Raw genomic sequence first — 27128 nt, 5'->3', positions numbered from 1 at the left:
TTACCTGGAAAATTCCATGGACAGAGGAGCCTGGTAGGCTGCAGTCCATGGGGTAGTGAAGAGTCCGTTACCACTGAGCGACTTCACTTTCACTTTTCACTTTCATGCACTGGAGAAGGAAACGGCACCCCACTCCAGTGTTCTTGCCTGGAGAATCCAGGGACGGAGGAGCCTGGTGGGCTGCCGTCTATGGGGTCGCACAGAGTCGGACACAACTGAAGCGACTGAGCAGCAGCAACATTACGAGAGACAAAATGTTTCCTATAGATCAGCTTCAGATATTTCAGTTCAGTTCAGTCATGTCTGACTCATGGTGACCACATGGATTACAGCATGCCAGGCCTCCATGTCCATCACCAACTCCTGGAGCCTACTCAAACTCATGTCCATTGAGTCAGTGATGCCATCCAACCATCTCATTCTCTGTCATCCCCTTCTCCTCCTGCCTTCAATCTTTCCCAGCATCAAAGTCTTTTCAAATGAGTCAGTTATTCGCATCAGGTAGCCAAAGTATTGGAGTTTCAGCTTCAACATCAGTCCTTCCAATGAATAAAGTAAATCAGGACTGATTTACTTTAGGATGTACTGGTTGGATCTCCTTGCAGTCCAAGGGACTCAAGAGTCTTTTCCAACACCACAGTTCAAAATCATCAATTCTTCGACACTCAGCTGTCTTTACGGTCCAACTCTGACATCCATACATGACTACTGGAAAAACCACAGCCTTGACTAGAAGGACCTTTGTTGACAAAATAATGTCTCTGCTTTTTAATATGTTGTCTAAGTTGGTCATAACTTTTCTTCTAAGGAGTAAGCGTCTTTCAATTTCAAATGTTTACTGCTGCTGCTAAGTCACTTCAGTCGTGTCCGACTCTGTGCGACCCCATAGACGGTAGCCCACCAGGCTCCCCCGTCCCTGGGATTCTCCAGGCAAGAACACTGGAGTGGGTTGCCATTTCCTTCTCCAATGCATGAAAGTGAAAAGTGAACGGGAAGTCACTCAGTCGTGTCCAACTCTTTGCAACCCCATGGACCGCAGCCTACCAGGCTCCTCTGTCCATGGGATTTTCCAGGCAAGAGTACTGGAGTGGGGTGCCATCGCCTTCTCTGTCAAATGTTTAAGATAAACTCCCCAGCTAATCAGGCGGTGAGTTTTTCTTCTGTCCCTTCTAAAGCTGTGCTATATCCTTTTATGTAGTGCCTTACTGATACTTGTTTATAACTGTTCCTAAACTGTTTATCATGAAAACTAAGAAAATCAAGTACTATTTATTATTCATTAGCATAATTATATACAGATGGTTTCAGAAAATAGCAATTTTCTATAGTAATATTTATATCTCAACATACTCCTTTTAATACAAGACAACCACAGAAAGATTCACAGGATAGCGATATATCACATATATCACAGGCTTCAGCAATATGTGAACCATGAACTTCCAGATGTTCAAGCTGGTTTTAGAAAAGGCAGAGGAACCAGAGATCAAATTGCCAACATCCGCTGGATCATGGAAAAAGCAAGACAGTTCCAGAAAAACATCTATTTCTGCTTTATTGACTATGCCAAAGCCTTTGACTGTGTGGATCACAATAAACTGGGAAATTCTGAAAGAGATGGGAATACCAGACCACCTGACCTGTCTCTTGAGAAACCTATATGCAGGTCAGGAAGCAACAGTTAGAACTAGACAGGGAACAACAGACTGGTTGCAAATAGGAAAAGGAGTACGTCAAGGCTGTATATTGTCACCCTGCTTATTTAACTTCTATGCAGAGTACATCATGAGAAACACTGGGCTGGATGAAGCCTAAGCTGGAATCAAGATTGCCGGGAGAAATATCAATAACCTCAGATATGCAGATGACACCACCCTTATGGCAGAAAGTGAAGAACTAAAGAACCTCTTGATCAAAGTGAAAGAGGAGTGAAAAAGTTGGCTTAAAGCTCAACATTCAGAAAACTAAGATCATGGCATCTGGTCCCATCACTTCATGGGAAATACATGGGGAAACAGTGGAAACAGTGGCTGACTTTATTTTTGGGGGGGGCTCCAAAAATCACTGCAGATGGTGACTGCAGCCATGAAATTAAAAGACACTTGCTCCTTGGAAGCAAAGTTATGACCAACCTAGACAGCATATTAAAAAGCAGAGGCATTACTTTTCCAACAAACGTCCATCTAGTCAAGACTATGGTTTTTCCAGTGGTCATGTATGGATGTGAGAGTTGGACTGTGAAGAAAGCTGAGTGCTGAAGAATTGATACTTTTGAACTGTGGTGTTGGAGAAGACTCTTGAGAGTCCCTTGGCCTGCAAGGAGATCTAGTCAGTCCATCCTAAAGGAGATCAGTCCTGGGTATTCATTGGAAGGACTGATGTTGAAGTTCAAAGTCCAGTATATTGTGTATATACCACACACCTGATGCGAAGAGGTGACTCATTTGAAAAGACCCTGAGGCTGGGAAAGACTGAAGGCAGAAGGAGAAGGGGACCACAGAGTATGAGATGGTTGGATTGCATCACGGACTCAATAGACATGAGTTTGTGTAAATTCCAGGAGCTGGTGATGGACAGGGAGGTCTGGCATGCTGCAGTCCATGGATCACAAAGAGTCAGACATGACTGAGCAACTGAACTGAATTGAACTGATATACCACATACAATTTCATTGTTATACTTCAAAAGCATCCCATTAAGCAACAAAAACAACATATTTAATTAGCTGCTGAATATATTGTTTATTCACATACAACACATATTAAAAGTAGTCATTTTTTCCTTAAAATTACCTTAAAAGAAAAAATTCTTAAGCATTAGAAGCATAATATTAGGAAGCTACTGGCTCAGAAAGTAGGCAATAACGAAAATAGTGAAAACTACTTTGAGCACTTGGACTCATTCTTACTAAGCCATGTCAGTTTCTGTAAATCAAAAGCTTCATGTAGCGTGAAATCACACAAGATACTTTAAAACTGCTCTCCTAATTCAATCTACCTGGGCACCACATATCAGCAATCAACAGCAACTATTCATTTCCACAATCACACGCACAGAACACTAGTAAAGAACTGCACTAGATGCTTTAAATACATTATTTCAGAATTCATGCAATATAAATATTAAAATCCTTATTTACAAGTGGAAACATAGAAGCTCAGGATGAGTACTCAAGGCCTGGCTGACTCCAGAGCCCATGCTTTCCCCTATACCAGTAGATCCCAATTTCTGTTGTGCATCAGAGAGACCTGGAGAACTTGTGGCAAAAATGGAAGCATCCTTGGCCCCACTCTAAAAAAATGTAGCTTGGTCTGATGCTGATACAGGTGATTCCTAGATAACATCTTGCTGCTTAACAACACAGTCAACAGGTTTTTCTTTGTTGTTTTGTTTTATAATAGAGTGTGTTAGGACAGGGGAGGGAAAGGATAGGAACCTCTACGGGTTCTTGGAGCATAAACTACTTGGGAAGTCAACCAGCTAAGAAGCTTTACTGTAAACTACAGCTGCTACTAGTGAAGCTGGATGCCGTAAGAGACAAAAGGTGGCCCTCAGCAAGGTAATGCAGAGGTAAGTCTACCATGTAACTAAATAAGGTTGATGAAGATGACAGCTTGGTTAAGTTTCCACTGAAAGAAAAGAAATCTTAAGCCAATGGGCCCTATAAAGTGAGTAGAGGTTTCAGACAGTAAATTAAGGGACTCACCACTACAACTAAAGATCAATTGATTAAATGATATAGGTTGTCCCCACTCCCATACTTAAGGGTTTCCAGAATTTGACAAAGGACCCAGGTTCTCCTATTTCTCACTGAAAGCTGTAACTCTGTAAAAGTACATTTGACTTAAATTCTAAGGACAGTGTTAGGATAGCCCACAACCTAATTAACTTCTCTTGGGCACTTACAAGAAAAAAATATCACTCAAACTAACAGTTTTCCATAATACTGTCTAGAAGAAAGCTGAGTCAAGTAGGTATATAGAAGCTGAAAAATCCCCTTATCAAAAACTGATAAAATCCTGGTTATTATTTCTCCTAATATAAAAACTCACTGCCATTTTTTTTTAACCTCTTTGGTCATGAAATCCTTTAGCAATTTGAAGAGAGCTAGAATCTGCTCTCAAGAAAAATGCACAAGCACTCAGAACTGTGTACGTGATTACAGAGGATCTGGGAAGCCATCTGTGGTACAAAGACCTCTAGGTCAAAATATTCTTTTTCCCTGAAATGTTCATAACATCTAATCAGATTATAAAAGAGATATTACATTTTCTTCCCTGAGTGAATCTCCTATACATTTAACACTTTTGGTGTGAAGTATGTAATTTATGAGGTTTGACTAAAAGTTAAGTTAGGTCATATAACTCCACAGGAAAGCAGACAGTACATAAGGAGAAAGTGGCACCATTCCAAGAGTTCAAGTGTGCTAACACAGGTAAGAGTTGTTATTATTCTGGGAGGAAATTTTAGGCAGTGGATCTCCAGAGTTATTTCAGTTGGCAGTATTAGGAGATTCAACCACAAAAAGCGAAGGGTAATTTACATTCACTCTAAGGGCAACATTTAAGACTATATTAGAAAGAAGAGATACAGAAAGAACATGCACCTTCTTATAACATTAGTGTAACCTTGGGTTGCTGAAAATTTCAGCTTAAGATGTTTAAAATACCTGCCAGCTCAGTCACAAGGAATCAACAAACAGCGCCTTGTTTTATTGACAGAAAACTTCTATGGTGGATGTTGAGCTTAAATTTTGAAATTATTGCTGATTTCAGTGCTACTTATACAACTGCAAAAGTTGTTTACTTTTTCTCTTGGAAAGGTCTTCTTTATCTGACTATGTAGCATTAGGCTTTTAACAAAATAATTAAGTTATAAATGGTTAAAGTAAGCATGTGTATGTGGAGGGGAATGTGAGGGTAGATAATATATTTCAAACCTTAGTTAATTTGAGTACATTGTTTTTGTTTAGTCCCTAAGTTGTGTCTGACTCTTTGCAACCCCACGGACTGTAGCTCCCCAGGCTTCTCTATGGGATTTCCTAGTCAAGAATACTGTCGTGGGCTGCCATTTCCTTCTCTGAGGGATCTTCCCAACCCAGGGATTGAACTCACGTCTCCTGCATTGGCAGGCAGATTCTTTACTGATGAGCCACAAAGGAAACCTAATCAGAGTGTAGGTTCAAATTAATCTCTATAATAGTAGATATGAGAGAAAAGAAGCTTTCTATTCTAGGTAAATACACAGCTTAACATGATAACATGGTAACATTTAATATCTTAGAGCAGATATTTACATCAAATCTGTTTTTAATTTCTTTAGAAGAAATACAAATCACTTCTACCTTTTTACCAAAATGGATTCTTCACATAGACTATACTATGGTTCACATTATAATATACAGCTGAATACAATATTTTACAGATACTTTTATTAAGGAAGAGGTATTTAACCATTAGGGCTTCCCCGGTAGCTCAGCTGGTAAAGAATCCACCTGCAATGCAAGACACCTGGGTTCGATCCCTGGGTTAAGATTCCGTGGAGGAGGGCATGAGAACCCACTACAGTATTCTTGCCTGGAGAATCTTCATGGAGAGAGGAGCCTGGTGGGCTACAGTGTATGAGGTCACAAAGAGTTGGACACAATAGAGTGACTAAGCACAGCACAGCATTTAACCACTAAGCCCAAAGAAGTAAAGTGACTTGCCAGGGTCATAAATTCACAATTGCTCTTAGAATCCAGGTTCTAAGTGCTCCATCTTCTCCCTAAACCCATGTTTTTTTCAACTTTTCATCACTTATTTCAGAGATCTGACTAGAATATTATGCTGATTAAGAAGTAAATACTACGTAACTGCCAAACAGAACTTCCAAGCTAATAAAGCACAGAAGCCTAGTGATCTGTGATTCTGACCTTTCCCGAGAACCCTCAAGTCTGTGACATGAAATGACACGCGACTGAGACTTTATGTGCAACAACACACGCTGTGAGACCAGTATGCAGCATCCAGTCAGGCAGAGCTGGAGAAGTGTCCAGGACCTGCTGTCGCTGTCATCTACTCTGCTTCTCACAGCATGAACGACTCCTGCTCTACCAATCTGTAACCTTGTTTTTACTGATAATTCGTCCGGTTTATTTCCTTCTGTTGAAGGACTGAATCTTCTTACAGGTCTGTTGTTCTCTGCTCATAGAGGATGGGAAGAAAAAATAATCAAGGGGTTGAACTGAGTTCTGAGAAGCTTTGCAGATCCTAAATCCACTAGTTGAGGCTCAGAAAAGTGGCAAGCAGAAGACATTAGATGTCATAACTGGATTTTTCAGCTAAGAAGTCCAGATGTCCATGGCAGGAAAGAAGCAGCTGTGTGCAACAAGGAGCACTGTAGCCAGCCTCTTAATTGGGTAGCCTTTCCTCCATTTCCATACCTGCCAGCCCAGAGCAGGGACTTTAGTAGGGCTCTACTGGAGGCCCTTTCCACTTACTAGCCACTTACGACCCTTTCCTCTTACTTTTCAATGCCATATCTATTATATGCTAGAGTTATTATCTGAGTTATTATGCTAGAGTAATTTATCTCAATGATAAAACACAGACTTTCCTATCTGCAAGGAGCTATGAATGCAACCTGGACTCCAGGGAAAAGTAAAATGATCAAATCTGCATTTAAAAAGGAGCTCTTAAGTACTTTATTCTTGCATTGTTTCACTTATGAAAGCATACACCAGTTCTGTGATTTGAAAAATATCAAATAAAAGGGCTTGGGCTCCTGCCTTCAGTGTAGAGGAGAGCTTAGAGAACAGGCAAGATGCTAGCAGGGAGACTGGTCTGGAGAGTAATCAGTAACACAAGGGAGAAGTGAACAAAGGTTGAAAGGAGTTAACCTCAAACAGAATAGAAAGGAGTAAAGAGCCTCAAATATTAAAACAGTTAACATCAATAAGACAAACACTGTAGGTCAGAGACAAAAAAGGTAAACAGTAGAACCTTCAAATATGAGACAAGTGGATATTGAAGAGGGATTTATAAACAGAAAAAAGGGTGGGATAGAAAACTGTATATATTATATGAACACTACATACATTACATGTTTTACAAAAATATGCACAGGAAACTCATAAAAATGATAGCAGCGGTTGGCTTTGCATGATAGGCCAATCATTTTTTATCCTCATTCTTTCTTACATCTTCTAAATTTACTAAGAATATGTACTTTCTGGTAAACTGGGCGCATTTTTGAAGCACACACTTCTCAAAACTTTAGCCTAATTTACAAAAATTCTACAGTTGTAAAACTCCCTTAAGAAAAATCGTTCAGATGGTGAACCATTTTATGTTTCGTAAACCTATTATATGATCTATAATTAATTCTCATGTCTTTGTGAGATCTCACTGACAGTTATATTGTAATTGTGAGCAATCATTCTAGTTGTGAATTGTTTCCTTTTTTCCAATTCTGCAAATTCACTAGCTAAGAGAAGTGACAGAGCTGAAAGCAGGTATCTTGCTGACAGTTATCAAACCATACAGTAAACACTGCAGACACTTACCAATTGCATGGCTCTGCCTCGGGCTTTGTCACAGACATCTGCAGGACTGACTCTCACTTCCAGTGTCATCTTCTCAATAAGACCTTCTACGATTATTTTAAGAGTAACATGCCCGTCACCACCACCACTACAGGATTCCTGATCTTCTTTTACTTGTTTTGTTTTCAATATACTTATCACCTAATGTGCAATACAATTTATTTATTACATTTATTGTGTGTCTCACCTCCTAGAATGTAAGCTCCTGAGATCACACATGGAGTTTTATTGTTGCTGTTCTCAAATGTATCCCTGTAACTAAATGGATTCCTATACCAGAACAATGCCCAGCGTATACTGGATGCAACAAATATTTGCTGAATTACTACTTGTATGAGTGAATGAAGGCATGAAAGAATACATGAAAAAAAAGAATAAATAAATGACTACTGGCTTAAAAAGCACACTCAATTATTTTACAAATGAACATCATTTGTTAGTACTGTTTATAAGTCACTGGTTCTCTGCTTCAACATTTGTAGAGACTAATTTAGCCTATGGGGTTCAACAAAGTTTACTCTTTGTATACATGTCTATTAAAGTTTCTTTCAGATTCAATAATAATTAATTATATCAAATAACTTCTCTAATTAGTTAAAAGTATAAAAATTAAACAGTATAAGCTTAACAATAAATGTTACAATAACAGTTTATTTTTTGTAATCAGAGTTTTCAGACTGCCTCATTTAAAAATGTTCACTTATTACTGAGGACCACAGAGACAGTTTGCTTACACGTTCCCATTTAACCATGTTGATAGGTTGCTTAGTTTTTTGTTTTTTTCTTATTCAATCATTAGTTATGAATTGCAAGAGAATGAGAGAAACGAACAAGAAGGCAAGAGAACACATAGCACCTACTCAATTTTAAGAGCAATTTCAACTACTTTTCACTTGACTATGTCTCAAAGTCATAGCACCACCTTGTGTTTACTCTCCAGAAATGCTATGAGGGCAGACAGTGCAAAAAGGCTTTGTCGTTTAACTTTTTAATGTTTAAGCAGCTGAAGAAAATGATGCTAAGCCTATGACTAAGTTGATAACAACACAGATCACACGCTGATAACAACACAGATCACATGCTCAGATTGGAAATACAAAAGTAAAAACTGAGAAATCAATGTGGCCTTAGAAAAATAAACCACCTAAGAAAGTTTCAAACAAGAATACTCAAGGAAAAAAAAGAGGCAAAACCTAAATGTTACTAAAAGAGGAAAATAAGTTGAAAAACATTTTAGAACCTCATTAACAGACCATCTGCAAAATCTGACAAGAGTAAATTATCAAATAAAACAAAGAGCTCACATTTGAAAATCCAGGCGATCTAATTATAAGATTTTTTCTTTACATAGCCTCTGCCCTTAATCCCTACAGACAGCATTATAACAAAGCCTTGGTATATTAACAACTCCCAGTAAATTACATACATTTGATTATGTGAGAGTGTGACAACACTTTTTCAGTGTTTTGTAACTTCGGGAGATTTCTTTAATGACTAATGCTGCTGCTTCTTTGTTTACAATAACACCAACATCGCGCAAGCTCAGTCGCTCAGTCGTGTCGACTCTTTGCAACCACATGGACCCAACCAGGCTCCCCTGTTCATGGGGATTCTCCAGGCGAGAATACTGGAGTGGATTGCCATGCCCTCCTCCATGGGATCTTCCCAACCCAGGGATTACACCCAGGTTTCCCCCAACTGCAGGTGGATTCTTTACTGTCTGAGCCACCATGGAAGCCCAACACCAACATTACTTACACCAATATAGGCTTTCCAGATATCCTAGGGTGTCTCAGCACTTCTGACATTGTCTCTTTTGTTTCCTCCATTCTTTCTTCATCACTTGAATCCACAACAAATATTACCCCATAGGACTCAGCATAGTAATTCTTCCAGATTCCTCGAATTCTTTTTCCACCTCCCAAGTCAAAGATGGTGACTTCAAACTTTCCTTGTCTAAGGTCAATTTTGGAAAATCCAACAGTAGGGGCTACATCTTCAGGATATTCTGTTTCAAATGATATAAAGAAAAAGAATCTTGAGACTTCAAATTAGTAACATTAATTTAACTTCACAACTTAAATGGCATAAGTGTATTATTCATCATATATTAGTACTAAATAGAATGTTTATTATTTGTTTACATAATAAGCATTACATCTAAGCAAACTGGTTTGGAGGAAAGGTAGATACTATACAATATCCAACTAGAATTTACACTCCTTGCAGACAGGGCTTTTTGTTTGCTTGTTTGTTTTCATTGCTATAACCTCAGGTCCTAAAATAATGCCTACAATATAACAGGTACTTAATAAGTATTTGTAGAATAAATAAACAAATGAACCTTTGCCTTTAAGGCTACAGATTCTCCAAGTTATGGAAAATAAAAATTTCAACTTTCGATACCACGGCCATCCCCAGGGACTATTACAACCCATGCACAGTTATAAAGAAAAACTAAACATTTAGAGAATAGTTTAAAACAACCAAACAATGGGAGAAGCTACGAAGAGCATGGCAGAAAGCAAAGAGGAACCACAGAGCCTCTGGATGAAAGTGAGAGGAGTATGAAAAAGCTGGCTTGAAACTCAACATTCAAAAAACTAAAATCATAGCATCCGGTCCCATCACTTCATGGCAACTAGATAGGAAAACAATGGAAACAGTGACAAATTTTATTTTGTTGGGCTCCAAAATCACTGCAAATGGTCACTGCAGCCACAAAATTAAGACGCTTGCTCCCTGGAGGGAAAGCTATGACAAACCTAGTATTTGTGTGTTAAGTCACTTCAGTCATGTCTGACTCTTTGCAGTCCCATGGACTGTAACTCGCCAGGCTCCTCTGTCCATGACAAACTTAGACATCATATTAAAAAGCAGACATCACTTTGACCACAAAGGTCCATATAGTCAAAGCTATGATTTTTACATTATTCATGTATGGAGGTGAGAGTTGGACCATAAAGAAAGCTGAGCACCAAAGAACTGATGCTTTGGAACCATGGTGTTGGAGAAGACTCTTGAGTCCCTTGGACTGCAAGGAGACCAGACCAGTCCATCCTAAAGGAAATCAACCCTGAACATTCGTTGGGAGGACTGATGCTGAAGCAGAAGCTCTAATACTTTGGCCACCTGATGCAAAGAGCCAACTCAGGGGAGAGCACCCTCATGCTAGAAAAGATTGAGGGCAGGAGGAGAAGGGGGCAACAGAGGATGAGATAGTTGGAGGGCATCACTGACTCAATGGACATGAGTTTGAGCAAACTATGGGAGATAGTGAAGGACAGGGAAGCCTGGCATGCTGCAGTTGATGGAGTCACAAAGAGTTAGACACAACTTAGCAACTGACAACAATGAAGAGTATGGGACCATTCTTTTTTAATTAACTGAATAAAAGCTATAATTGGAATAAAGAAACTTTCAAGGACAGCTTATAAATGTAAAGAGTAGATTTTATTTTTTCTACAAGAAAAGAATACAGGATATTTTCATAAATTATAATTGAATTGCTTTGTACGTCTGCATATGGCAGCACAAAGAAGTACAGGATATATACAATTATAACTGCCAAGGAATGGTAATGACAATAAGAGATTAAAAAGATCACTAAGGGTCAAGCCTTGAACTAGGAGCTGAAACCTAGACCTTAAAGCTGCTGCTGCTGCTTCTAAGTCACTTCAGTCGTGTCCGACCTTAAAGCTAGGCTGAATTTAAACAGTCAGATCGGTGATCTAAGTAACGGGAATTGAAAAGGCAAGACATACAAACAAGCTGAACACTGTAGTTGAAGCAGATCTTTAATATTGAATGTACACTGAAGAGGGTTCTGAAGACAGAACTTGGAGCCACAGGCATTTCAGCAGACCAATAATATAACTGAGATGACTAAAAAGGAAAAAGGAAAGAGAAGTCGCTCGGTCATGTCCAACTCTTTGCGACCCCATGGACTGTAGCCTAGCAGGCTCCTCCATTCATGGGATTTTCCAGGGAAGAGTACCGGAGTGGGTTGCCATTTCCTTCTCCAGGGAATCTTCCCAATGCAGGGATCGAACCTGGGTTTCCTGCACTGTGGCAGACTTTTTACCCTCTAAGCCATGAGATGACTAAAGTAGTCCATTATTGAGATTCATCTTTGTAAAAGTCTCTAGAACTTACTGAAAATGAGAGTGACAGTCATTTTTTAGAGAGGCAGGAAAACAAAAAAAAAAAATAGAAGCAGGGCAAGAGAGAATGCATGAGCAATTAACAGATGCAAGTGACTCAATGGTTACAGAGAAGAGTTCAGACTTCATGTCTGTCTCCTCCATTCACTCACCACTGTGGTTGTTATCGTTCAGTTGCTAAGTTGTATCCAACTCTTTGTGACCCCACCGCCTACAGCCCACCAGGGCTCCACTGTCCGTGAGATGTCTCAGGCAAGAATATTGGAATGGGTTGCCATTTCCTTCCCCACATCATCATGGAATTCACAACAAATATTACTCCCCTGAACTTTGTTTATAAAGTCAATACAGTGACCACAAACTACATGAGGATTTCAAAGTTAAATCAAACTTATATCAAAAATTCAGTTCCTCAGTTGTACTAGCTGCATTTAAAGTGCTCAAGAGTCACATGCGACTAGTGGCCCACCCCACTGAACAAAGCCAATGTAGAACATGTCCATTACTGCAAACAGCTCTACTGAACAAAACTGGTGTAGAGGGTATTATCATTCCCACATTCAGCAAAACATTTGCTACTACAAAAATAAATTTGAAAGGCATTTGCTTTTAGGCTTAGGTATGTCTGAGAAACAGACTTGCAATGTACCATTGCCTCTCAGCAAGCATCTTATTACAGTTTAGACAGCTCCCTAGAAAGTTAATAAAGACAACCACAAGTCACATTTTTAAAAGACCTGCCTTATCTAGAGGAAGAAAAAAGCAAGTTTAGAAACAATATAAGCAGACATATATTTCAAAAACAGAATTATACTAGACATTTAAAAATGTGGATCTAGTCCAGACCAGAATTGGTTTCACAGCTAAAACCGACAGCTATCTTTAGGTACAAATTGAAAGGTACTCCCCCTCTCCCCTGAAATTATCAGCGAAAATAAGTCAACTGTCCTGAGGAAGAAATAAGAAAAATAACATATTCAGAATAACCTACTCAGTACCAGAACCTTGTTAGGTATTAAAATGTAAAGATGAAAAAAATAGGGTTGCTACCCTCAAAGAATATCCAGTACACTTCAGAGAGACATAATATTAATGGAAATAATATAAGAACCTACATGTTCTGTGAATAAGTCTGGAGGGGAAAGTGTAAAGGTGTAATAAACTACATGGTTATGTCCTAGCCAAATTCATCTGCTGAAACCCCAATTCCCAATGGTGATGGTATAAGGAGGTGGAGTCTTTGGGAGGTAATTAGGTTTCAGTTCAGTTCAGTTGCTCAGTTGTGTCCGACTCTTTGTGACCCCATGTACTACAGCAGGCCAGGCATTCCTGTCCATCACCAACTCCTGGAACCTACTCCAACTCACGTCCATCAAGTCAGCGAGGCCATCCAACCATCTCATCCTCTGTTGTCCCCTCTCATTCTGCCTTCAACCTTTCCGAGCATAAGGGTCTTTTCCAAAGAGTTAGTTCTTCACATCAGTTGCCCAAGTTTCAGCTTCAGCATCAGTCCTTCCAATGAATATTCAGGACTGACTTCCTTTAGGACTGACTGGTTAGATCTCCTTGCAGTCCAAGGGACTCTCAAGAGTCTTCTCCAACACCACAGTTCAAAAGCATCAATTCTTTGGTGCTCAGCTTTCTTTATGGTCCAGCTCTCATATACATACATGACTACTGGAAAACCCATAGCTTTGACCAGATGGACCTTTGTGGGTAAAGTAATGTCTCTGCTTTTTAATATGCTGTCTAGGTTGGTCATAACTTTTCTTCCAAGGAGCAAGCATCTTTTAATTTCATGGCTACAGTCACCATCTGCAGTGATCATGAAGCCCAAAAAAATAAAGTCTCTCACTGTCACCATTGCTTCCCCATCTATTTACCATGAAGTAATGGGACTGGGTGCCATGATCTTAGTTTTCTGAATATTGAGCTTTCAGCCAACTTTTTCACTCTCCTCTTTGACTTCCATAAAGATGCTCTTTAGCTCTTCTTCACTTTCTGCCATAAGGATGGTGTCATCTGCATATCTGAGGTTATTGATATTTCTCCCGGCAATCTTGATTCCAGCTTGTGCTTCTTCCAGCCTGGCCTTTTGCATGATGTACTCTGCATATAAGTTAAATAAGCAGGGTGACAATATACAGCCTTGAAATTCTGCTTTCCCAATTGGGAACCAGTCTGTTGTTCCATGTCCAGTTCTAACTGTTGCTTCCTGACCTACATATAGGTTTCTCAAGAGGCAGGTCAGATGCTCTGGTATTCCCATCTCTTTCAGAATTTTCCACAGTTTATTGTGATCCACACAGTCAAACGCTTTAGCATAAGCAGAAATAGATGTTTTTCTGGAACTCTCTTGCTTTTTAGATGTTCCAGCGGATGTTGGTAATTTGATCGCTGGTTCCTCTGCCTTTTCTGAAACCAACTTCAACATCTGGAAGTTCACGGTTCACGTATTGCTAAAGCCTGGCTTGGAGAATTTTGAGCATTACTTTACTAGCATGTGAGATGAGTGCAACTGTGTGGTAGTTTGAGCATTCTTTGGCATTGCCTTTCTTTGGGACTGGAATGAAAACTGACCTTTTCCAGTCCTGTGGCCACTGCTGAGTTTTTCAAATTTGCTGGCATATTGAGTGCAGCACTTTCACAGCATCATCTTTCAGGATTTGAAATAGCTCAACTGGAATTCCATCCCCAGTGGGTCTGGTAGGTTCTATTATTAAATTCTAATCCTGTTATCCTAAAATGTAACTTGTGGGAGTGGGTCTGGTAAAATTTTACAACCTTGAGATATTCTTTTGATTTGTTGTAATAATTAAGTAAAAAGTATATACTTCCCTTGCTAAAGACTTGATCAGTCCTAGGTGTTCACTGGAAGGACTGATGCTAAAGCTGAAACTCCAATACTTTGGCCAACTCATGCGAAGAGTTGACTCATTGGAAAAGGCCCTGATGCTGGGAGGGATTGGGGACAGGAGGAGAAGGGGACGACAAAGGATGAGATGGCTGGATGGCATCATTGACTCAATGGACATGAGTTTGAGTAGATTCCAGGAGTTGGTGATGGTCAGGGAGGCTTGGTGTGCTGCGATTCATGGGGTCGCAAAGAGTCAGACACAACTAGGCGACTGAACTGAACTAAACTGAAAGACTAGTGAGGGGAGTACTCTCTGATCCCTTCTGATGTCTATGTCAGAAGCTTTCTCTGTCCCTTTTTCACACTTTAATTAAACTCTGCTACACAAAAGCTCTTGACTGATCAAGCCCAAAGCTAAATCTTCTTCAGAGATGAAGAATCTGACACCATTCACCATAAGCTATCACTGTTAAATCTTTAATTGGCTTTGGAGGCTGTGGAACTCTGATATATAGTATTTGTCAATTTTCATGCTGTAAATACTACCACTATGGCTACTTTGAAATTACCAATATGAGGCACCTGACCATAAAGTTGGACAAAGAGGTACCTAATTGGCTTTCACTGACTTTATGAGCCAATATGAGCAAGTAGGAGCCAGCTCTAGAACACCACAGGTTGCAGCCAACAGCCTGTGAACTGTAGTGATATGGTGGCTTCTGGGTCACACACTTTGAAAAAAAAGAAGGACAGTCTCCTTTTATCCTTTTTACTTCTTCCTTCTGGCTGAAGTACATATGTAGTATTGAGTCCAGGTTGGTCCTGGACCAGGTTGGCAAGGGAAAATACTAGGAACGGCAAAGCAAATAGGAAAAGGACCTTGAGTCCCTAATACCATACAGCTGCTATGCCAGCCCTAAACTACTTCTGCCTGTGCTATTACATGAGAGAGAAATAAATCTCTATTTTGTTAAGCCACTGTTATTTCAGGCTTTTTAGTACAATCGAACCTATATCCTATTAATGCAATCACTTTAACAGCCATGAAGAAGAGAAGATGAATGAATGAAATGAAGATAGGGAAAATACTTTCAGATTCAGTTCAGTTCAGTCGCTCAGTCGTGTCCGACTCTTTGCAACCCCATGAATCGCAGCACGCCAGGCCTCCCTGTCCATCACCAACTCCCGGAGTTCACCCAAACTCGTGTCCATCGAGTCGGTGATGCCATCCAGACATCTCATTCTCTGTTGTCCTCCAGGAAATTATAATAAAATCATAGATGAAACACTAGGGTTTGGACTTAGCTGATCACAATATAGTAAGAGAGGAAAATTATCTCAAAAGAAAGGAGGAAATATACAATAAAATTTGCTTTTAATTAAAAAAAAAAACAAAAAACAAAACGAGAAGAGCCATAAATAAGCTAAAGAGTAGAAGCCATGGGAGAAATGTTTTAGGAAAACAGCTTACTATACCCTAAGGCACCCCACTCCAGTACTCTTGCCTGGAAAATCCCATGGACAGAGGAGCCTGGTGGGCGGCAGTCTATGGGGTCTTGAAGAGTCAGACATGACTGAGCAACTTCACTTTCACTTTTATGTATTAGAGAAGGAGATGGCAACCCACTCCAGTGTTCTTGCCTGGAGAATCCCAGGGATGGGGGAGCCTGGTGGGCTGCCGTCTATGGGGTCGCACAGAGCCGGACACGACTGAAGCGACTTAGCAGCAGCAGCAGCAGCAGCAGCAAGGCATGACTAACCTGGGACACCAAAACAAGTAAAACTGCCCTTGGGAATGTACAGTCTAGAGAGGTAAAGAAATACATGAATAGAGGAGCAATTAAGCACTGATATACATATTATACACAAACAGGAGTAGACAAAAATAGTAGTAGCCAATTGTATTCATGGTGGTGATAAGGTGTGAGGGCACCAGGAGACCAGAAGGGACTTCCTAAAGGAGACAACATGACAAACAACCGTCTTTAGAGATGAGCAGATGTTCTGTCTTTAAGGAAAAGTTTATTTCTCTTTAATAAGGCAAATGGGAACAGTATAAGCAAAAAACTAGGCATCAAAAGGCTCAATCAAACCTATATCCTAGGAAAACTCCCAACTAGTTCTATATAACTGGATTCTTTAGAAGAGAAAAAAAGGTAAGAAATCAGTCACCGGCTGAAGAGTAAATAAAAATGAAGAACAAAAACAGAGTCAGAAGGCAGCTCAAAGTTGAAGGCAGCTTTGACTTTTTTGTTCAGGACATGACACCTTGAACATTTTCTAAACTAAGAAAATGACACTGATAGATATATAAAGGTGTGATTTAGAAAAAAAAGGAAAAAAAGACCTAATGGAAAGAGGATATTCTAAGTACATCCAAATAATCAGATGGATTTATTAGCAAGTTCCTAGATCCTGTTCCCTTGAACCTAAGGTTTTGAAGGTAATAAAAGAGAGGATGTTTGGATAAGGCTTCATGGACTGCAGGCCAGATCGGGATAGCCACCTGTTTTTACATGGCCCTCAAGATAAGAACACGTTTTACATTTTAAAATAATTCCAAAACAATTCCAAAGGATATTTCATAACACATCAAATTTTAGTGTTTATAAGGAGAGTTTCATTGTAATATGGCCATGCTCATTTTTTACATAATGTCTATGGCTCCTATCAAACCAATGTGTCAGAACTATGTAGTTGGGAATGGGACCGTAAGACATTCAGAGTCTAAAATATTAGTATTTACTATCTGGGATCTCCCTGGCGGTCCACTGGTTAAGACTCCATGGATTCAATCCCTGATTAGGAAACTAAGATCCAATATGCCATGCAGTTTGGCCAAAAAACTAAATGAATTTATAAAAATAAAATATTTACTATCTGGGTCTTTACAGAAGAAACTTGAAAACCATATTTCAATTTAGTTCAGTTCAGTCACTCAGTCGTGTCCGATTCTTGCAACCCCATGAACCGCAGCATGCCAGGCCTCCCTGTCCATCACCAACTCCAGGAGTTTACCCAAACTCATCTCCATTGAGTCGCTGATGCCATCTAACCATCTCATCCTCTGTCATCCCATTCTCCTCCTGCCCTCAATCTTTCCCAGCATCAGGGTCTTCTCAAAAGAGTCAGGTCTTCGCATCAGATGGTCAAGTATTGGAATTTCAGCTTCAACATCAGTCCTTCCAAAAAACACCCAGGACTGATCTCTTTTAGGATGGACTGGTTGGATCTCCTTGCAGTCCAAGGGACTCTCGAGAGTCTTCTCCAACACCACAGTTCAAAAGCATCAATTCTTCTGTGCTCACATCCATACATGACTACTGGAAAAACCATAGTCTTCACTAGACAGACCTTTGTTGACAAAGTAATGTCTCTGCTTTTTAATATGCTGTCTAGGTTGGTCATAACTTTCCTTCCAAGGAGTAAGCATCTTTTAATTTCATGGCTGTAATCACCATCTGCAGTGATTTTGGAGCCCAAAAAAATAAAGTCTACCACTGTTTCCCCATCTATGTGCCATGAAGTGATGGGACCGGATGCCATGATCTTCGTTTTCTGAATGTTGAGCTTTAACCCAACTTTTTCACTCTCTTCTTTCACTTTCTTCAAGAGGCTCTTTAGTTCTTCACTTTCTGCCATAAGGGTGGTGTCATCTGCATATCTGAAGTTACTGATACTTCTCCCGGCAATCTTGATTCCAGCTTGTGCTTCTTCCAGCCCAGCGTTTCTTATGATGTACTCTGCATAGAAGTTAAATAAGCAGGGTGACAATATACAGCCTTGACGAACTCCTTTTCCTATTTGGAACCAGTCTGTTGTCCCATGTCCAGTTCTAATTGTTGCTTCCTGACCTGCATACGGGTTTCTCAAGAGGCAGGTCAGGTGGTCTGGTATTCCCATCTCTTTCAGAATTTTCTATTGACTTGTGATCCACACAGTCAAAGGCTTTGGCATAAGCAGAAATAGATGTTTTTCTGGAACTCTCTTGCTTTTTCGATGATCCAGCAGATGTTGGCAATTTGATCTCTGGTTCCTCTGCCTTTTCTAAAACCAGCTTAAACATCTGGAAGTTCACGGCTCACGTATTGCTGAAGCCTGGCTTGGAGAATTTTGACCATTACTTTACTAGCGTGTGAGATGAGTGCAATTGTGCGGTTTGAGCATTCTTTGGCATTGCCTTTCTGTGGGACTGGAATGAAAACTGACCTTTTCCAGTCCTGCGGCCACTGCTGAGTTTTCCAAATTTGCTGGCATATTGAGTGCCCCTGATTTAGACGGTGACAGTTCTTCGAGGATATAACCTAAGTGACTGCATGATGGGTACAAAAAGCCCTTAGAGGACTGCTTCAAACAATAATATATAGTTTGTTGGACTTCCCTAGTGGTCCAACGTTTAAGATCCTGTACTTTCAATGTAGGGGGCACAGGTTCAATCCCTGGTTGGGGAACTAAATACCACACATCACGAAGTGCAGCCAAAAAAAGAAATATATAGTTTGTATCTAACATTATAAAACAGAATTGGGGGTGACAAAACATTTTTTTCCAACAACAAGTTTTGCAAGGTGTCAATTTTCTTTCATAAACCTTCCCAAGTAAAAGTTCCCTGTTTGTCACGTATATCTTTGTTGCAACATTTATTTTCAGAAACAAATATATGTTAGGTTTTTTCCCAGTTCATACCCTTAAGATGCGTGGCTCATGCTACCTCTTCTGGGTACACAACAGACTCACTAGTACAGCAACTTCTATATTATAGTTACAAAGCATTAAATTAAGACTAAATAAATATGTTCGATGAAATGTAACATAAATGACATAAAACCCTTCAATGTATCTTTAACATAAGTGTAAAAAACACACATCATATTGGAAAAAAAAATCAAGAGATACAAAGAGAGCTGTCCTGGCTATCTGTATTTCTTCCTTTCTTTCACTGAGTTGTAGCTCTTTAACTAAATTCTGGCCAAAACAATGTAGACGATATGCATCCTTAATAGCAGGGGCATGTCCATTTTACACTTTTTCGTTCCTACTAGCTAGAAGACAGCTATGACTCCTCCTAGGTGATCAAAGACCTCAAGGAGCCTCCATATCTTTGCATTCATTCAAATCTGAAACTGAACAGGCTGGTACTATTAAGCCAGAGTCTATTCACCATATTAGACACAAGTACACTAAGAATATAAAGTAATAGAGTACACAGTATCTCTACCCAATGAATATGTAATAAAGAAATTTAAATAAATAAATCAGAATAATTCAATAATAATTTTTTTCAGCTTACCTCCTTGGATTCCCTTCGCTGTCGCCGTTTTACCAGCATTATCAAGTCCCACCATCACAAGAGTCACCTTTCTTAAAATAATAAAAATTTAAAAAAAAAACATCACCTTCTGAGTGAATTAAGTATGGGGGAGGGAGGGGAATAAAGGCAAATACATTCATCCAAGCAATACTTAAGAAGCAACTACTATGTACAAGTCAGTATGCTGAATGCTAAGGGGTACAATGATGAACAAAATATATATTCAAAAAGCAAAATTCTTGAAAAATACCTGTAAAGTGCCATCCTTTTGCTCTCTAAGCACAAAAAAACAGAAACTGTACAGTAGATAACCTGAAGGGTAGAGAAGAAATTAAGGGAAGAAGAGAGAAAGGGAGAGAGAGAGATGGATTCTAGAACATGAGTTATTTATCACATCTAAAGATTCAATTTTCTAGTTAATAGAATTCTAACCATTAGCAAAAGTTTGTTTTTTCCAGTGAAATTATGTAAGAAAAGAATTAGGTTAGGTTCTATACACTACTAGTACACACAATTGTTTTTATATATGTAGCACCTTACCAAATACAAATCTTATAGTACAGTAACATGATTATTAACCTAAGATCTAACGTATTTTAAAAGAGGGTTCCTAAATTAGAAAATTTAATATTTTTTTGATTATATAGCTAAACTTCACAGAGTAAGGGAAAAAAACACAATCCAGTTCAATTTTACAACTAAAGAAGCATAAGCCTAGAATCATAAGCTAAGACAATGAATTGGTTACAGTCAGAAAGTGAAAGTGAAGTCGCTCAATCGTGTCTGACTCTTTGCGACCCCAAGGACTGTAGCCCACCAGGCTCCTCCATCCATGGGATTCTCCAGGCAAGAATACTGGAGTGGGTTGCCATTTCCTTCTCCAGAGGATCTTCCCAGCTCAGGGATTGAACCCAGGTCTCCCACATCGCAGGCAGACACTTTAACCTCTGAGCCACCAAGGAAGCCTGGTTACAGTCAGAACCAGAACCTAATTCACCTAACTTCTAGGAACTTCTTAAACCTGGGACAGGTTATAAAGGAACAAACCTACCACACAGGTCCTAGTATCCTGGGGATTAAATCCAGCACTAAAGCCCATTTCTGTTCCAGGCTTAACTACTGCTTAATATAACAAGTGGTGAGACCACTTATTAACACCACACACTTGGGAATAGAGAGAAAAATCACAGTATAATTGGGCCACATTTCCATGGAGTGGAGGCAGGGTTTCTGCCAAATACAGTCATTCTTCACGGGCAATCATTCCAAGAAGGGTTAAAAAAACAGAACTTAGATGGCAAGAAGGGTGTTTTCCATCTGGCTAAGCCTGGCTTTCCTGGAGCTAGACTTTATTAAACAAATAGTTACTAAACATTTTCTGTATACCATACACCAGTGTTCTAGGTACTGAGACACCTGCTTATTAAAATAACCACAACAACAATGAAAAACAAAAAATGATAAACTCTTCCCTTATTAACTTATACTTTAGTTGCAGGAGACAAATAATAAATGTAAGAAATAAGTAAATTACAAGTTATATCCTAAATTAGAGGTGATTAAATACTACAGAAAAAAGTATAGAGAGGGATAAAGGGGAGCAGGAGTCGGGGTGGAGGTGGACAGAAGCTTTATACAGGGCGATCAGGGCAGGACGCACTGAGAAAGGAGGTAAAGAATGAGCAAGGTCTTGAAGGAAGGAAAGAGAGCACAGTGAGGGCCAAGGCACTAAGGCGGTGGGCATGGTACGTGTGTCTGGAGGTGTTGACATTAGAATGTTCCAGAATCAGCAAGGAGGCCAGTGTGGTAAAACTCAGTTAGGGCAGCGTAGGGAAGAAAGACAGGAGGTTAGAAACACCTCAGAAGCCAGAGCAGGTGGGCCTGGCAAGCCATGGTGAGGACTGTGGATTTTGTGAGTGAAAATTAACTCTTCATGTCAATTAATTCTGAAAGACATGGGCATACCAGATCACCTGACCTGCCTCTTGAGAAACCCGTATGCAGGTCAGGAAGCAACAATTAGAACTGGACATGGAACAACAGACTGGATCCAAATAGGAAAAGGAGTACGTCAAGGCTGTATATTGTCACCCTGCTTATTTAACTTATATGCACAGTACATCATGAGAAACGCTGGGCTGGAGGAAGCACAAGCTGGAATCAAGATTGCCGGGAGAAGTATCAATAACCTCACATATGCAGATGACACCATCCTTATGGCAGAAAGTGAAGAAGAACTAAAAAGCCTCATGATGAACGTGAAAGAGGAGAGTGAAAAAGTTGGCTCAAAGCTCAACATTCAGAAAACTAAGATCATGGCATCTGGTCCCATCACTTCATGGCAGATAGACAGGGAAACAGCAGCTGGCTTTGTTTTTCTGGGCTTCAAAATCACCGCAGATGGTGACTGCAGCCATGAAATTAAAAGACGCTTACTCCTTGGAAGGAAAGTTATGACCAACCTAGACAGCATATTAAAAAGCAGAGACATTACTTTGCCAACAAAGGTCCATCTAGTCAAGGCTATGGTTTTTCCAGTGGTCATGTGAGAGTTGGACTATAAAGAAAGCTGAGCACCGAAGAATTGATGCTTTTGAACTGTGGTGTTGGAAAAGACTCTTGAGAGTCCCTTGGACTGCAAGGAGATCCAACCAGTCCATCCTAAAAGAGATCAGTCCTGGGTGTTTATTGGAAGGACTGATGTTGAAGCTGAAATTCCAATATTTGGCCACCTGACGCAAAGAGCTGACTCATTAGAAAAGACCCTGATGCTGGGAAGGATTGAGGGCAGGAGAAGGGGACAACAGAAGATGAGATGGTTGGATGGCATCATCAACTCGATGGACATGGGTTTGGGTGGACTCCAGGAGTTGGTGATGGACAGGGAGGCCTAGTGTGCTGCAGTTCATGGGGTCGCAAAGAGTCGGACACAACTAAGCAACTGAACTGAACTGAACATGTCAATTTCCTCTGTTATCCAGGAGCCTAAGTCTTTTCTAAATGCTTCAACCATCCCTATATCCACCATGAGGAATAAACAAAAGTGTGTCTACACTTGAGTCAGTGGTAAGTCAGTTAGCAGCCGTCTCCTACCCCATTCCCGGTCAGCCAGAGATGGGGTTGGTGGAAATGTCAGAGACATGCAGCAGACTATGAATTTATGGAGCTGAGGGAGTAGGTGAGGTCTAGGTACTTCTATCCACGTGAAAGTTTTACCTGCATCACTAACTGAAAAATATGTTTACTTCTTAAGGAAGCTTTGAGATACATAGAATATAATTTTACCACTCTCAAAGTACAAGATTAAAGTACAAAATAATTTCCTAAACAAATATAATAAATGACTATCCAAAAATATGGATGATATAGCACAAACAATATTTGGATAATTCAAGTTACTAAATACATAATGAATTAGACCATAATATTAAAGTTAATTCAATTGCTCTTGAATAATTTATTCCAAGATCTACAGTGTTTCAAACATCACCATAACCAAAATAATTACTTTGGGGGACAAATCCCCATTTTCTGTTGGTTTTCTTTATTCTGTAAATCTTTAATCCAGTTTTCTGCTGATAGGTGGGGCCTTGTTCCTTCCTGGTAGTTTGGCCTCAGGCCAAACTATGGTAGGGGTAATGGCTACCTCCTTCAAAAGGACTTATGCCAGCATACCACAGCTCCCAAGACTGCTGTAGTCAGTGCCCCTGACCTTGCAGCAGGCCACTGTCGACCCACCACGCCTCTGCCCGAGACTCCTAGACACTCATAGGCAAGTCTGGCTCAGTCTCTTGTGCGGTCACTACTCCTTTCTCCTGGGTCCTGGTGTACACAAGGTTTTGTTTGTGCCCTCCAAGAGTCTGTTTCCCCAGTCCTGTGCAAGTTCTGTGGTCAAATCATACTGGTCTTCAAAGTCAAATTCCCCAGAGTTCTCAGTCTTTTTGCCAGAGCCCCAAGTTGGGAAATCTACTGTGGGCCCTAGAACTTTTACAACAGTGTGACAACTTCTTTGGTATAATTGTTCTCCAATTTGTGGGTTGTCTGCTCAGCGACGAAATGGAGCTAAGAGCTAATGGCAACCTCCTCCAACAGGACTTATGCCACACCAGGCTTCAACAGTATGTGAACTGAGAACTTCTAGATGTTCAAGCTGGATTTAGAAAAGGCAGAGGAACCAGAGGCCAAATGGCCAACATCTGCTGGATCACAGAAAAAGCAAGAGAATTCCAGAAAAACATCTACTTCTGCTTCACTGATTATACTAAAACCTTTGTGGATCACAACAAACTGTGGAAAATTCTTAAAGAGATGGGAACACCAGACCACCTGACCTGCCTCTTGAGAAATCTGTATGCAGGTCAAGAAGCAACAGCTAGAACTGGACATGGAAAAACAGACTGGTTCCAAATTGGGAAAGCAGTATGTCAAGGCAGTATATTGTCATCCTGCTTATATAACTTATATGCAGAGTACATCATGAGAAACGCTGGGGTGAAAGAAGCACAAGCTGGAATCACAATTGTTGGGGAAAATATTAATAACCTCAGATATGCACATGATACCACCCTTATAGCAGAAAGCAAAGAACTAAAGAACCTCTTGATGAAAGTGAAGGAGAAGAGTGAAAAAGTCAGCTTAAAACTCAACGTTCAGAAAGCTAAGATCATGACATCTGGTCTCATCACTTCATGGCAAATAGATGGGGAAACAGTGGAAACAGTGTCAGACTTTATTTTCTTGGGCTCCAAAATCACTGCAGATAGTGACTCCAGCCATGAAATTAAAAGACACTTGCTCCTCGGAAGAAAAGCTATGACCAACCTAGACAGCATATTAAAAAGCAGAGACATTACTTTGCCAACAAAGGTCCTTGTGGTCAAAGTTATGTTTTTTCCTCTAGTCGTGTATGAATGTGAGAATTGGACTGTAAAGAAAGCTGAGCACAGAACTGATGTTTTTGAACTGCGGTGTTGGAGAAGACTCTTGAGAGTCCCTTGGACTGCAAGGAGATCCAGCCAGTCAATCCTAAAGGAAATCAGTCCTGAATATTCAATGGAAGGACTGATGTTGAAGCTGAAGATCCAATACTTTGGGTATTTGATGGGAAAAAATGACTCACTTGAAAAGACCCTGGTGCTGGGAAAGATTGAAGGCAGGAGAAGCGGACGGCAGAGGATGAGATGGTTAGATGGCATCACCAACTTGATGGACATGAGTTTGAGCAAGCTTCAGGAGTTGGTGATGGAGAGGGAAGCCTAGCATGCTGCAGTCTGTGGGATCGCAAACAGTGGACACCACTGAGCTACTAAACTAAAATGAACTAATACGTTTCAAAACATTGTTCTTAAAGCAGTTACCAAGAAAAGTTGTTAGATTCTATCTTAAATGCTTTCTTTTTTAAAACAGAATATTAGATTCAAACAAAAAAAGTTCTTCAAATGTGAAAATCACTTCGAAAAATTATAATTATGCTGAAACTACATGAATAAGTCTTTCTGGATTTATATTTTTATGTTGACTATCCCTGCAAGTACATAGTCAATATTTAAGATCATTATGCCATATACTTGAAAACAAGGCTTTAATTAAATATCTGAGGTAATTAAAGCCTTAATGAAAAAATATAACACTAGCAGGACAAATGAAAATCACAGCATGAATTACTGCCATGCCTGACAGCAATGCATTAAACTTATATTTTCAGAACAGAATGGGTTTAAAAGGCTAACATTCAACTATCACTCACAATTCTATGGAACTTTTAAACACTGAATATGTTCAATCTAACATATACCAAAATGTACATGTCATTATAGCTTTTTAAAATATGAGAAATTATCATTGATTGCGAACAATTTGGCTGTGATGCTATATAACAACAGAGAAATAAAAGACTGTCTTCTGATTACTGATCAAATACATCAGCTCTTCAATTGAAAAAATAATATACAGTGTTCTTAGGTTTATATCGTCTTGAAAGTTGACAGCAGCAATAAAAGCCAACATTTTGTCACTGAGCTAGACAGTTGTAATTAATAAAAGTAGACTAGGCATTTGAGTACTACAGACACAAAAAAGCCTGAGCGAATGCCTGAGACATGGTTTCTATCCCAGAGTGCTTCTCTTCTAATGACAGTGACTAAAATGTGAACAAATATTTGTACATTGTGACACTATGAAAGCTTAAAATCCTTATCCATATACACAAGATGCTCAGGGAACACAGAGCAGAAGACTTCATTCTAGAGATACAGGAGAACGTCTGGGAAACTTCTTACACAAGGTGATGATGCCTCAGCTAAGTTCTTAAAATACAAAAGTTTGCCAAGGAACAGGAAGATGAGAACAGGAGGAAGCATGAAGAGGTTCTAGACTAAGAACACTCCTGAGACACCACACCGCGAAGGTAAGAACTGAGTGCTGAGTCGCTAAATCCAGGCAATTAAGAACACACCTCTGGAAAGCAGCCTTAAACAAAAGGAGAACATGCATACACACCACAACTCGATACAACCATGTATTGAATCTGAAGGGAACTTGACATACTTCCAGTTAAGAAGTATCATTAAATAGTTAACAACATGAACTTCCCAGAAGCTCAAAGTGATCACTTTGCTCTTATTACAGCTATCATTGAGTCTTGAATTATATACCAAACCAGAAAGGCTGATAAGGAAAGGACTCTATTGTAAGAAGTGCAGTATGCTTGTACTAGTAATAAGTATCACAATAGAGATAATGGGTATTCTGATATATAGCCATAAACTTGGTTTTAGAGCAACCTCTGCTCAAGCCCCAGAACTGTCATTTCCAAGCTATATGACCCAGACACATTATTTAACTTCTCAGAATTTTATCGGTAAAACGGGATAATAAAAATATCCATCCCATAGGATACGGTGAAATTACGTAAGACATGCAAGTAAAGCGCACAATGCCTGTGGCACACAGTAAGTGCTCAACCTATACCTCAACCTATTACTACAGCATAAAATCCAAGACACGGAGTCTACAAAATGAGAGTCGCTAAATCCAGAGAGATGGAAAGGGATTAAGTAACAGAGGAGGATTAATGGGTTCAGTTTTGCATATGTTGACAGAAGTGGGTGTCTCACACTTAAGTCTGAAGCTGGAGGAAAGATATGGACCAAGATAATGAGATTATTATATATGCTAATTCAAACTACAGGAATAGATGGAAGAGCACAGAAG

General features: G+C 39.7%; 1 protein-coding gene across 1 annotated transcript in view; it reads right to left on the bottom strand.

The window, feature by feature from the left end:
* Nucleotides 1-27128, bottom strand: part of ARL13B (ARF like GTPase 13B) — an 81119-nt gene that overhangs the window by 41823 nt on the left and 12168 nt on the right. Inside the window, exons 2-3 of the mRNA XM_070292318.1 lie at nt 19896-19962; nt 9344-9593 (exon numbers count right to left, since the gene is read on the bottom strand). Coding sequence (XP_070148419.1) covers nt 9344-9593; nt 19896-19950 — 305 coding nt within the window. The 5' untranslated portion in view covers nt 19951-19962. The remainder of the gene's footprint in view (nt 1-9343; nt 9594-19895; nt 19963-27128) is intronic.

The sequence above is a fragment of the Ovis canadensis genome, chromosome 1, assembly GCF_042477335.2.
Source record: "Ovis canadensis isolate MfBH-ARS-UI-01 breed Bighorn chromosome 1, ARS-UI_OviCan_v2, whole genome shotgun sequence".
Classification (NCBI taxonomy): domain Eukaryota; kingdom Metazoa; phylum Chordata; class Mammalia; order Artiodactyla; family Bovidae; genus Ovis; species Ovis canadensis.
The sequence above is the reverse complement of the archived record's forward strand: the minus strand, read 5'-3'. Positions and strand labels throughout refer to the sequence as shown.